Raw genomic sequence first — 13586 nt, forward strand, 5'->3', positions numbered from 1 at the left:
ACTTTCACGTAACAACAGTAATTACTAAGTAAATAATAAATTAAAATTAATAGAAACATTTTCCGCACTAAAAAATTATACCTCTAGATAATAGTCTACTAAAACAAAGTTCTTAATTGTAGAAAATAAATTGGAGTTAATTTCGTAAAATTTAATAGAGATAAAAACCGGTACGTTACGGGTCATGTATAAAAATTAAGGATATATTAAATGAGACTTGGTTATGCAGTTTATGAACGCAAGCGATATTTTCGAATGTAGTGTAGGCAAGCCGTGGCCCAATGGACGCGGTCGCAAGCAATACGGAGCAACCTTCGGTGGGAACCACACGTGCACCCAGATAGGCACTTTTACATACACTTTTTTAATTTTAAAACAACATGTTAAGTTTAATATTAGTAAGCTTAGCTGTTTGCGGAATTGGTAAGTGTTTTATCTATTTAATTTTCATAAATACGAGATAGAAGTGAACTTAATTTGCGTAGTTAACTTTCTTTGATGATTTTTTAAAATAAGTTTAGACTTAATAAGTCCATGTAGTTGACACTGGATATAACTTTAGCAATTATATTATTTTATTTCAATATAAAAAATTGTGATATTTTTATCGACTTGTATTTTATGTCAGTTACATTAAGTTACCATTACCTTGTCGGAAAATGAATTGTAAAAATTATTAAAAACATTTCGTTCTGCTTCATCTTAAGTTTGTATTAAGTAAACTCTGATACTCTCAACGTTATACAAATTTTTGGTACTTATAGCAATTTACTAGCCACAAATTTTTGATAAGAGTATATGTAAGTAGCAATATACTTTATTAATTTCTATTCTATAATAAATTAATCGAACTAAAGTTTACTGTCAACTTTCAAAAAACATGTTTTAATTATGAAACATTTCAAGTAAAGTTAATTTTGTCTTCAGTGAATAATGATTGCATCAACAAAAATCAATTGGAGTCAGTAAAGTATGTACCATACAAAAACGATTACATGTGCATAAACGACTAACTTGAACTTTCTGAACTTTAAGTTATGCATCGTCGTGCTTTTAAGAGGATTATGAAAGCTTTTATAAAGTCACCAAGGACTTTAGTGAATTCCAACAGACTTTTCTTGCTTGCTTCTAGTTTAATAAATACTTAATTCTAACAGTAATGCTCTAACTTGACTAAAATTCAGTAACTTTCATAAATTGTAGGATAAGTAATTGAAATAATTATTATAACTTAGTAATCTATTAAAATGATATATTAGAAAAAGATAATTTCTCAAGTTACCGAACTGTCATACATGTCTTCTTCCCTATTACGATACCCATACATAATACTTAATTTATTAGCTTATGTCATAAGTTAATGTATTTTCTAAAAACTTATGCAAGTAATCTCCATCTAATGTTTGTATTTCATTTTATATACAATCTAGAAGTTATCATCGATATTTACTAACATATGAAATTATTTTACGGCTGTTACATTGATTTATTTTCAATTTATGACGATATTTAACACTTTACAAAATAAAAAATCAATCATCCTTCAAAGGCCTAATAAAACGACGTGTCCTCCTTTCACTGTTTACTAGTGAAATATTGCCCCAATAATTTCTTAATGCACATTTTGCGAAGCAGTAATGTACGTTACAGGCAATAATGCATGTTTTGCAAGGCCAATTTGACTATCGGACGTTGTCACGAAACATCAAATTTTTCGAAATCCCTAATGTGGTAAGTTGCAATTTTAAGTGCGAACTTAGTACAATAATTAGAGCAAGGTGAAATTATTTAAGTCTCATTATAACGCAGTTACCTTCAAGAGTAGTAAATAGACTGATGTTAAGCTATTGCTTACTATATTTCGGTCATGTGGCTACTTAACTTACTTAAGTTGTGAGGAAAGTTTTTTAGTATGGTCCTTTTAAGTTGCCAAAGAAGGCTTCTGGGGCGAAATTTACAATTCTCTCACCAAAGGAACTCTCTTATAGCCAATAATATAGACTTATTGTAATCATCTGCAATGAACTCGAGCTGGAGTAAACAAAACTAAAATTATAAAGACCTACTCTCTAATTTCCTTAATTAAAATTAAATTAGTGTCAAGTCTGTTGTTTGTTGGTTTCATTAGTATCGTCATCAGGGTCAAGATCAGCTACATTCTATTCCTCTCGCAAACATTCCTTGCTGCAAACACTTCGTGTGTTACGTTTCCTCGAAATTAAAATCATAGTCGCTCTAAATTACTCAGCTCAAGAATGTGGCTAGCATATATTTTGAAGCGAATATATTGCCAGTAATTTTCCGTAATATTAAATATAAAATTTATAAATTCAATTCAACTGATTTGACATGTTTTTAAATCAGTTAAAATGTGAAATTGTAAGGTGGTTTAATAATTATTACTAATTACTATAAGAGTCCCTTAGTGTACCTAAGGGTCTACTTAAATATTACAGAACTGTGACTGTGACAGTTAATTAGTTGAAAAAGCTTGATTTGTTTAAGTACTAAAGTAACAAAGAAGCAATATAATTTTATGTTTGTAATTCGAAGTTAATCGGTAACTATCAATATTGCCGTAAGGTTTCCTGCAATTAAAAAATTATTTTTTTTAAAAGTGGCGTCCAAAATGGAATGTAATTTTCTTGCGTCAGTTGTCCTTAAGTTTTACTTCCTTACTCTTATTACTAGTATGAAATAGAACTGATATTTTTGTACTGTATTTTTTTTTAATTCTCAGTAAAGTACTCGTAAAGATCAAAATTATGAAATTATTTTAAAATATGGAATTTCAGAAACAAAATATTCTAAGTTTATTTACTGAGAGGTATTTTCTTTCAGTTTCAGGTCAGGATTTCGACTGTCCCGGCAAAAGCGGCTTTTATCCGGACCCGTACCAATGTGACCTTTACTACAAATGCTCCAAAGGTCAGTATGACACCTAGAAAGGTCAACGAGTATCTAGAATATAATATGTAAAAGCTGTGTATGTTGCTTCAAGCCTTATACATAGTATTCAACAATTTCTTCACTAACTCGTATATTTAAGCGGTAGTAGATTAAGCAATAGTTTCAGAGAACGACAATATTACAGACCAATTTTATGCTTATATCTATTTTACTAAATGTCAATAATGTCATCAAAAATTTGGAAGGAGTTTAGCAATCTTTTACACAATAGCGATTTAACTATTTTAATATTATTTTATATACGAATGTTTGGATATGTGGATGGATAGATGTTCGTCAGATACATTAGATAGATCTGCAGAACGGCTATACGGATCTCGATGAAATTTAGCATAGATGTAGAACATGGTCATAAAAGAACAGATAGGCTATTAATTGGAACGAAGTTCCTTATCGCGCGTTGTGAAAGGGGGCTAGACGGAAAAAATTCTTACGAAAAAGTTGTCACGACACTTTTTGCTATAGTAAGTATGTTAACGACGAATGAGCGCTACTTCACCATGGCAACGACGTGACAATATATAACGAAAATTCATAGAAATAAAATGTACTTCTTGTGAAGACTTAAGTTTTTTATGCATAGAATAAACATTGGTTCCTTCACTAATTAATTGAAAGGAACTTCGTTCCATCCGGGTGTCCCTTGACACCCCTCAAGTTTTTTTTTTTATAATTCCACGCGAACGGAGTCACGGGATAGCTAGTTTAATTATAAAAATCACACAATTGAATATTTTTTTTATAGTTTGATATTGTTTACTTCATTCATTTATGATCATGGACGTTTTTTTCTTTCAGTCGTATTAACAATTGTTTGTTTAAATTATTTCAAAAAATTTTGTATCTTAAAACTCAGATTTGTATTTATGTAGATGCTCAGATTCTGTATGATTACGAAATTTATACTCGTGTAGTTAATAATTTATCCCTTTAAAAACATTTATCTATATCCTATGTAATGTCCAACGACCTCGTTGAGAGATTTCTCAATTTCACACCGTTGCAGTCCGGCCAATGAACCGAATGGCATTCTATCGGCTAATGCACAGCTTACCTAGGTATAAATAAAATAGAATTTAAACAGAAGTATGCGATAGAACACTAATGTCTTAATAAGTCATAATAAAACCGTTTTAATAAGAGGTGAAAACGTGATATTACTATTAATATTTCCACAGATTGCGTTATAAATATCCGAACTATCTATATCTATATATCTATTTTTAATTTTATCTTATGTTATCTGTGTACTTGAAATAGTTATATGACTTATAGTGACTTTAGACTTTATGTAACAGTTGACTTGGTCCTCCGTGATTTAATATCATTAGTGTCCTATGGTGTCTTGGTATATTTTAAATATATACCTACCTATTAGTCGCATCACGTCACTAAGCATCGCGTCACATCGAGTTGCGTTTGTCGCTTAATGCTCCTAATGTAAGATGCATGCTTTCTGTGTAATAAATAAAAGCTGTAGACAAAAAAGTATATTAAATAGATAATCTTGCGTAATGTTAAAAATACAAAAGTTTGGACGGGTGTATGTTTTACTAGCAGGTAAGTCCAAAACGAATAGAATTAACGGATCTGCATGAAATTTTGCTCAGATATAGATTACTATCTGAAGTAGCATATAGGCTTGGCGCTTACCAAGTTTTTTTTTAATTCCATACGAAAAAATCGCAGGTTAAAGCGAGTGGTTACATAGAGCAAATATTTTAATTCAGTACGCCTACGTGTTAGTGAAATGTTACGTTGTCATTTACAAAGTTTCTAAAATGTTTTGTTCTAGTTTCAGCAACTAGTTACATATCCGCTTCGAAAGCTAGAACGTTTACTCTCTACGATATCGACAAAATACGGCGCATGAAAATCGAAATTCGCAGTATTCGTGATTCGAATCAATAATCTTGTTCATTTTAAACTTAGAATTTTAATGTATCTAAAACTATAGTAAAAGCATAAACAGAAATATAGATTTAAAACACTCAAACTGCCACACTCGCCTTTTATCAAGCAGTCCCATAGTATCTTATACAAAATCTATATTAAAGGTTCCTTAATTAATTATTGCACATATTTGAGTTCAGGCATAAGTCCTAACGGCTACTCTGTGTATCACAGTAAATTAATTTTAGTTTCGAAAACCATGCGTAATTGAACCATACAAGGTAATACAAGTAATTATTTTCGTTATACATAAAGAATTACGATACCCGCCACATTTTGTGACGTTGGAGTAAGGTTTGGAAATCATTAACAATGCAGAACTAGTTCAGTTTGAATTGCAACAGATTTCCCTTTTTTATAAAACTGTAATCTGAATATTATGTAAAATATTACTCGTTGACTCCCTCATCACACCATTCTAGTGATAGCTTCCATAGTCTTTCACTTCCTCTTGAGGTTTCTGTTGAGGCAGCGTTTGCTTCGTTTCCCAGAAATTTCAATGTTGTTCATATAAATGCCCAGAGTGTTCCAGCACATTACTCTGATCTTCTTGCCACCTTCTCTAACAACCGAAATGTCCAAGCCATACTTATATCTGAATCTTTCTTTAAGCCCTGTCTCCCTTCAAGTTCCTACTCATTGCCTGGTTTCGTTCTCATTCGTAATGACAGAACAGGCAAGGGCGGAGGTGGCGTAGCTATTTATCTCAGAAGCCACCTTCCCTACAATATCCTCGATAAATCTCCCTCTGATTACTCCGAATCCTCTGAACACCTTTTGATTGAAGTATTATTTGGTCATCTAAAATTGCTTCTTGGTGTGTTCTATTGTCCTTCTCTCCATATTGATTATTTCCATAAGTTAGAAGTCTTATTAGAAAAATATGTCACCACCGTAGATCATACAATCATTATGGGGGATTTTAACACCTGTCTAGTAAACAATGACAAACTACATCGGACCCGTGCCTCGAAACTCTATTCCGTAGCAAAATCCTTAAATCTTAATATCCTTCCCCTTGGTCCAACGCATTTCTCTCCTAACTGTGCACCCTCCCTGTTAGATCTTATTATTGTATCCTCGCCTGATCATGTATGTGCCCATGGACAATTTAACGCCGAAGCTTTCTCCTACCATGACCTTATCTTCCTCTCTTACAAAATACGTTGTCCTAAACCCAAGCCCCGTATAACTCTTCAGCGGAACTTCAATTCTATAGATACGGATAAGCTTTTGGCAGATCTCTATGCTACTGACTGGAATGCGGTTTATTGTGCTCCCACTTTGGACGAAAAGATGGAAGTCTTTAACACTCTGTTATTGCAAGTGTTTGACTTACACGCACCTCCTCGTCCAATTAGGCTGAAACACCTGCCCGCGCCTTGGCTGACTGATGACATTAAAAGCTATATGACCAAAAGAAACGCAGCTAAAGTTAAATATAGAAATAACCCTACTGATCTGAACCGCAATAAATATAAAGAGCTACGAAACAGATGCAGCAGATTATGTAGAGATGCACAGCGTCGACACATTCACTCTGCTGTTAGTAATGGTGATCCCGCTAAGGTTTGGTCGTTTCTTAACTCTCTTGGTATTGGTAAATGCAAATCTCCCCTTTCTCCGAATCTTGACCTTGATGCCCTCAATGTTCACTTCACTTCTGTTTGCTCCATCCCAAGCTCAGTAAAACAACAGTCTATTAATGCTCTCTTACCCCCTCCGTCATACGATCCCCCGTATCCTTCCTTTGTTTTTAAAACTGTTTCTCTGCAAGAAGTTGAGAAAAGTATAACTGACATCAAGTCTAATGCTGAGGGTGTTGATGGCATTAGTCGGAGAATGGTCACTCTCAGTTCAGCAGTTGTACTCCCTGTTCTCTGCCATATTTTCAACTACTCGCTCAGCTCCAGCACATTTCCGAACTGTTGGCGTAAAGCCGCAGTAATCCCAATTCCCAAAGTGCAATGTCCTACTTTACCTACTCACTTTCGACCTATTTCCATCCTTCCTTTCTTATCTAAAGTCCTAGAGCGTCTCGTCTATCAACAGCTAAGTATATTTATTAACTACAATAGCTTGCTCAGTCCTTTCCAATCTGGCTTTCGCTCCGGCTATAGTACCCTTACCGCGCTAACCAAGGTCACCGATGATATTCGCCTGGCTATGTCCAATCAGAAACTTACTGTCTTAGCCTTACTTGATTTTAGTAATGCCTTCAATACTGTAGACTATGACATCCCTAGTGCAATGTTAAGCGCGCTTCACGTCTCTGTTCCTGCAGTTGAATGGTTTCGCAATTATCTTTCTGGGAGGCAACAATGCATACGGGCTGATGATCGTGTATCAAGCTTCTGTGACATTTCTGCTGGTGTGCCACAGGGCGGAGTTCTTTCCCCTCTTCTGTTCTCTATTTTCATCAACTTCCTCACTCCCCTCCTCTCCTGTTCCTACCACCTGTATGCGGACGATCTCCAAATTTATACCCACGCTCCTGCTGATGACCTTAATACAGCTGTTTCCGTAATCAATAAAGATCTGGCCACTGTCCTTCGTTGGAGTCAAAGTCATGGTCTAACGGTAAACCCTAATAAGTCTCAAGTTATAGTTATCGGTGGATCGAAGCAGGTTAATAGGCCCAATTATGACACTGTTCCCAAAATCATTTATGACAATATAACACTACCTTGGAGCGATGCAGTCAAGAACCTTGGTATTTATATAGATTCAACACTTAATTGGTCTCAGCACATTTCAGAAGTTAGTCGCAAGATTTTTGCTGCGGTAAGGTCACTTAACCGTTGGAAAAACCTTCTGCCTGTTAAGACTAAAGTTGAACTTGCGCAATCCCTACTTCTCCCTATTCTGGACTATGCAGACGTTTGCCTTACCGATCTCAGCGAAGAACTTCTTAACAAATTAGAAAGGTTACAAAATGTTTGCATCAGGTTCGCCTTTGGACTGCGTAAATATGACCACGTCTCCGAATATCGTCAGAGGCTCGGTTGGCTTCCTATCAGGCTCCGTCGAGACGAGCATGTTCTTGTCCTCCTGTACAAAGTCCTATTTGATCCTCGCTCTCCCCCCTATTTGAAGGAGTGTTTTCATTATCGTAGTGTTGACCTTTGCCGTGTTCTACGCTCTGGGTATGGTAATGTACTTGATGTGCCATTTACTAGGTCGGGTTATTATCTGAATTCGTTCACGGTGAAAGGTGCGAACTTGTGGAATGAGCTGCCTCGTGATGTTCGTGAGTCAAAGTCCCTAGCTATATTCAAATCTCAGCTACATAGCCATCTCCTGAATAAAGCCACTCGCTAAATCTATTATATATTATGTAAGTTGTATATTCTGTTTAGTATATTCGTATTTAACTAGTTTAATTATACATAGTTCTTGCTCTTATTTATTTATTTTTGACCTTTTTTTTATATTTATGATACACCCCGCTATTTATGTTAGTCTCTCCTGTCCCACAGGGTTGCCTGGAAGAGATCGCTTATAGCGATAAGGCCGCCCTTGCTATGTAAATTAGTATTTAGTAATTTTTCTGTATATTTTGTATTAGCAATAAGAGTTAATAAATAATAAATAAATAAATAAAATATTATAAGTTTAATTTAATTGAGTGATAACTTATATAAGTAGTAATATCGATTGATACACATGAGCTTTACTTATATAAATAGATATGGAAACAAATTAAATAATTTGAAATCCCGAATATAATATGTAAAAATATAACCAGTCAATTTGGATCGGAAAAACCTTAAATATTTCTGTGTCTATTATGGTAAAGAATGCAATCAGTGGGCCTATCATATTTGTGATAATCGCCTTCGTATCATGATCGTCAATTATGTCAAAATTAGTGTGAGATTTTAGGTGTACTAACGATACTATGTCAATTTTCAGAAATATTCGTGCTGGGACCACTGATTTCCTTTATTAACATACATGTGTGACATGGTTAATGTACCAATAAATACAACCGCACATGCAAACAAGTGAATGCAGTAGTAAATTGATAGATATCTAGAGAGTACAGATAGTTATAAATGTTCGTAATAGACACGTTACCACACCGCGACCGCGAACGCGACAGGCTCGAGTTACTGTTATCATTGCAATCGTTACTGACCCCGTTATAGTTATAACTTATATTTTAATTGGCGTAGTAGCGTAACGACTAGGGTAAAACATGTGGAATAAAAAATATATTTTTATATATTACTAGCTGTCGCTCGCGACTCCGTCCGCTTTGAATAAAAAAAATCTAAGTAAGTAGCCTATGTGTTCTTCCAGACTATGTTCTACTGACTACGACCTGAGCCAAATTTCATTACGATCCGTCGATCCATTCCGGAGATATCTTCAAGCAAACATCCATCCATTCATCTTTAGTAAGATAGAAATAATAATAATGAATTGCAATATCCTAATTAAGCTTATTTTTTAATTATTTAAACTTCAAAACCCTTTAATCTGTATGGTCACAATGAATCCGCGAAAACCCTTCTCAAACCTTCCATCAATCGAGCAAAAAACAAGTTGATGAACTCATAACCATTCGAGGGATTTTATTATTTCCCAAGAGTAACCCTGAACTTTGGTATTAAATGTGTTTACTTATAACTGAAGATCGTATGCAATTCAAAAGAGCAGTTTCAAGGCTATTCATTGACATTAAACTGCAGACAATATTTTTTTTTTATTCCAAAAATGTTTTCATACGAATCGAAAGGTTTTTAAGTTACAAGGACATTGCACCTTGCAAAGTAAATTTATAGCATACTGTTTCATAACAATCATCCTTCTAATGTGCAAGCTTATAAAATTTTCCGTATTATAAAATTTGGAATTAACATCACGATAAAGTTGACTATCTATTATACCACACAGCGAGCACGAAGGCACAGTGCCACAATTGTATAAAGTAGATCGTGGAGACATGATTAAGTTAATTAAATTTTTACCAAAACTATTTGTAGTATAACATTGTAATTTTCTTACAGGTGTGGCGGAAACAAAATTATGTCCTGATGGTTTAGTTTTCGTTGATGAAAACCCTAACAAAGAACGGTGCGATATTCCGTCAAACGTTGACTGCGGGGATAGAAAAGAATTACGTAAGTTTATTTATTGATATTATTCGTTTATTTTAATTTTAAATCATTCTATCAGCAGTTCACAAATAACAAGGAAGACGTAAAATATCGCCAAATTTGTATTTATAATTAAGTAGCTAATAGCTATAGAATTTAAATATTTTCATCGTGAATTGTCGAAAACGCATTGATGCAATCGAAATGAGAACCACAACCTATACTGGAATAAAGTTATGAATGTACACTTTTTAAATTCCTTTGTATCTAAAATTATTGAATTTTACAAAACGCAGTCAACATAAATCATGCATTTAATTTGTTGTTTGATGTTAAGATTGATAATTCTGTGATATTATCAATCTTTGTCAAACAGATTAGACGAAGTATATTGCATATGACCTAAAGTTATTTGACCTAGCTTATTCACGAAGTTAACAAATATTAATTTTAATAATTGTGATGCGATATTTAATAACGGTATATAAGTTGACATACGTTTTAATATCTATAGAAGTAAACTCTTGAAATTAATAGTAATTAGTAAAGGTGTTAAATGTTTTTAATCATTCGACATATTAACTAGTGGTATTATTATATTATTAATGTATTTAACCCAACATTGCAGAAGAACCAAAACCAACAAAAGATTGTCCACGTCAGAACGGATATTTCAAACATCCCGATCCTCAGGTAAAGAAACATGATTAATTTTTCAATAAAACAATTCTTATTTAATTTATTCTCTCTAGTGCTACAGTAAAAATAAAATCTTGGAAAACATTGTGTAGAGCTTACTTTTTAATTTATAATCACTTTGCATGTTTAGGCATGTGACAAGTTTTACTACTGCTCTGACGGCATCCCCAATGAGTTGCCGTGCCCACCCGGTCTGTACTTCGACGAGGAAAGTTCAAACTGCGACTGGAAAGATTCGGTAGATCGTATCTGTGACCATATCACTAAAGGTATTTTTTTTACATGCAACTGCCACTAGTTTAATAAATTTAAAATTGCCTGGAAATTGATGGTAAACTAGGTCAATCTGTTCAGTATTGGATTGAAGCAGAGATACTGTGCGGGGTCTCTCTCTCTCTCTCTCCACTACCATCAAATACGAGAGAGAGCTTACAGTAGTCTTTCACTCAATGATGTTGATGATTATAATAGAAAATATCTATCTAATCACATTGAATTAAATTAACTGTGAAAATTAATATAGCTGTTACTTTCCAAATAATTCAGATTTTACAAGGATACTTTTATACGAATGTTTCGGAAGCTCTACGTTTCAATAACAATCATCAATTTTTTACTAGATGTCCTCGACGATGGTTTTACGTGTCCTGACGGTGAAGTGGTAGGGCCCAATGGACGTGCACTCCCGCACCCCACCTTCCCTCACCCCGAAGATTGCCAGAAGTTCTACATCTGTCGTAACGGCGTCCAACCCCAGAAGGGCAGTTGTCCATCAGGCAAAGTTTATAATGAAGACACGTTTACGTGCGATGACCCAGAAAAAGTACAAGGATGGTAAGAAATTCTTTAGCTCTTACAACTACCGTCTCAAAATATTTTATTACTAGGAACGTACTGGTAGGTAAGGCTTGGTAATTTGTCTTTATCAGAAAAATCGATGACGCTAATGACAATGGCGATACCTTACTTAATATATACTATTATAGAACCCGGCACAAGTTTAATCTTCTACAGATTGTATCAATTCAAGCACGTACTCAAATATAATTCAGAGTAACTGCGATTATTGTGGTAGTATTTATTAACTTTGATTAAAAATTTGGTAATTTTAAATTTTTATTAACTAATATTTCTCTATAAAAACCTTTCGAATTTGAATTTTTTTTTTCTTTTTGTTTTTTCAGTGAAAATTATTACGAAGGCCAGCCATTGGAAAAGAATAAATTACCGAAGAAGGCGTGAGCAGCATTTACTTTAGTAACCTCCTGATAATTTATAAGCCCTTATGAATAAAAAATAATTAATATTAACAATCTGACTTTTATTTGATAGTCATTGTCCCTATAGAAATTAAATTATATCTCATGAGAAGACGAGTCGTGGAAATAAATAAAGTATTTCATACTATAAAGATAATGAAAGGAGGAGAGAATGGGATGTGACAAAGTATATTTAGACAAGGCCAAATAAGATACATTAACTTCTTAATAAGAAATAACCCATATTTATTAGTATAAAAAACTATGCATATAGTTAATACAAAATATTAAACTACTTACCTGCTTTAGCCCTCCCATGTAGCCCGCAAGACCTCATTTCCTTTATGTACATGTATTCATACGTACTCATAGAATGCTTCTTCCTTAGGAAAATTATTACACTTTTATTCTTTTGAAGTGCTGTAATTATGATATGGTCATATTCTGCTACACTCAAATAATAGTAATTAACTACAGTAAATAATATTGTTTTGATAAACAAACTGAAGTTGAATATATTAGCAATTTGGCAGCTACGCAAAATATTGCGGAACTAAATTCGTAGGTACATTACGTTGCTGTACAAGAATTAATTGAAAGGTAAATGTGATATTACGAAAGATTAGACAAAATTATACGATCAGGAAATAGGTATTCACGCAAATCCTGGGCGAGGCCGAAATTGTGTAAAGTAACTGGAACAGATAATTTTAACGTTTAAAGTGATTTATTATAAATTGTTTTCTGTCAGATTTACATTTATAATAATGTTATGAATCTAATAATATAATGTGTTTTGTTAATTTTTATATATATTTTGTTAATTTTTTTTATAAAATGTATTATCTAGATAATATTATGAACAAATGCATGAAAATGTTAATTTGTTTTGAAGTATTTAGAGTGTCTTCTTGTAACCTTATGATAATACAGAAATAATGTTTTCTTTGAAAATATAGAGTAACCGTGAGTTTTCACTGGCGAATTAATAATCCCAAAAATATATCCTATTCACTATTCTTCTCATTGAAAACATTCAGAAAACAATATACTTTTTTACTGTATTTTGGCAGTGGAAACTTACGGTTACTGGTTAATTGGTTTTTTAGCTTTTCTAACATCTATGTATCATTTAATGAACACAACAATAAAAATAAAACAATTGCCTTAATAAATGTCATACAAATATTAATTAAGCCCTGTTGAAACTTAACCTTGTTATGTGATGAAATAATTAAACAAATTACCTATGCTTTAAAATCATTGCAAAATAATAAATGGTACATTACAGTGAATATAAATTTTGAGTACAAATTGCATAAATTTTTTTGTTCAACAAATGGGCAGGTTGATTGACTAATCGAGAGAAAGGTTTGTTACAACATTTTCACAGTACTTAATAGTTAACCAAACAGATTGTTAACGAAAATGGTAAAATTAAAGTAAACTACAAATAAAGAAATATACGGTAGAGAATGACTGTGACCTGATTATTGTGTCTTATTTTCTTTTAACTATATTAATGAATATTAATTTGATTGGAAAAAAATATAGTGTAGCAGAAACAAGTATCTGTATGAATGGGCTAGCTAGATCAAAG

General features: G+C 33.2%; 1 protein-coding gene across 1 annotated transcript; it reads left to right on the forward strand.

Annotated features, from left to right (window-relative positions):
* Positions 1 to 258: 258 nt before the first annotated feature.
* On the forward strand, positions 259 to 12030 carry LOC106719706 (protein obstructor-E). The gene is made up of 7 exons (XM_014514135.2): positions 259 to 423; positions 2842 to 2928; positions 9939 to 10052; positions 10657 to 10721; positions 10858 to 10996; positions 11348 to 11561; positions 11912 to 12030. Exons 1-7 carry the CDS (start codon positions 381 to 383, stop codon positions 11967 to 11969), a joined length of 720 nt encoding a protein of 239 aa, XP_014369621.2. The 5' UTR covers positions 259 to 380; the 3' UTR covers positions 11970 to 12030.
* The last annotated feature ends 1556 nt before the right edge of the window (positions 12031 to 13586 follow it).

This window comes from Papilio machaon, chromosome 3, assembly GCF_912999745.1.
Source record: "Papilio machaon chromosome 3, ilPapMach1.1, whole genome shotgun sequence".
Taxonomy (NCBI): Eukaryota; Metazoa; Arthropoda; class Insecta; order Lepidoptera; family Papilionidae; genus Papilio; species Papilio machaon.

Bases quoted from the DNA above. Each gene is read 5' to 3' on its own strand.
- LOC106719706 (XM_014514135.2), top strand. From the start codon at position 381: ATGTTAAGTTTAATATTAGTAAGCTTAGCTGTTTGCGGAATTG. The intron at 10,997-11,347 runs GTATTTTTTTTA...ATTTTTTACTAG, and splicing joins CTGTGACCATATCACTAAAG to ATGTCCTCGACGATGGTTTT. The intron at 11,562-11,911 runs GTAAGAAATTCT...TTGTTTTTTCAG, and splicing joins CCAGAAAAAGTACAAGGATG to TGAAAATTATTACGAAGGCC.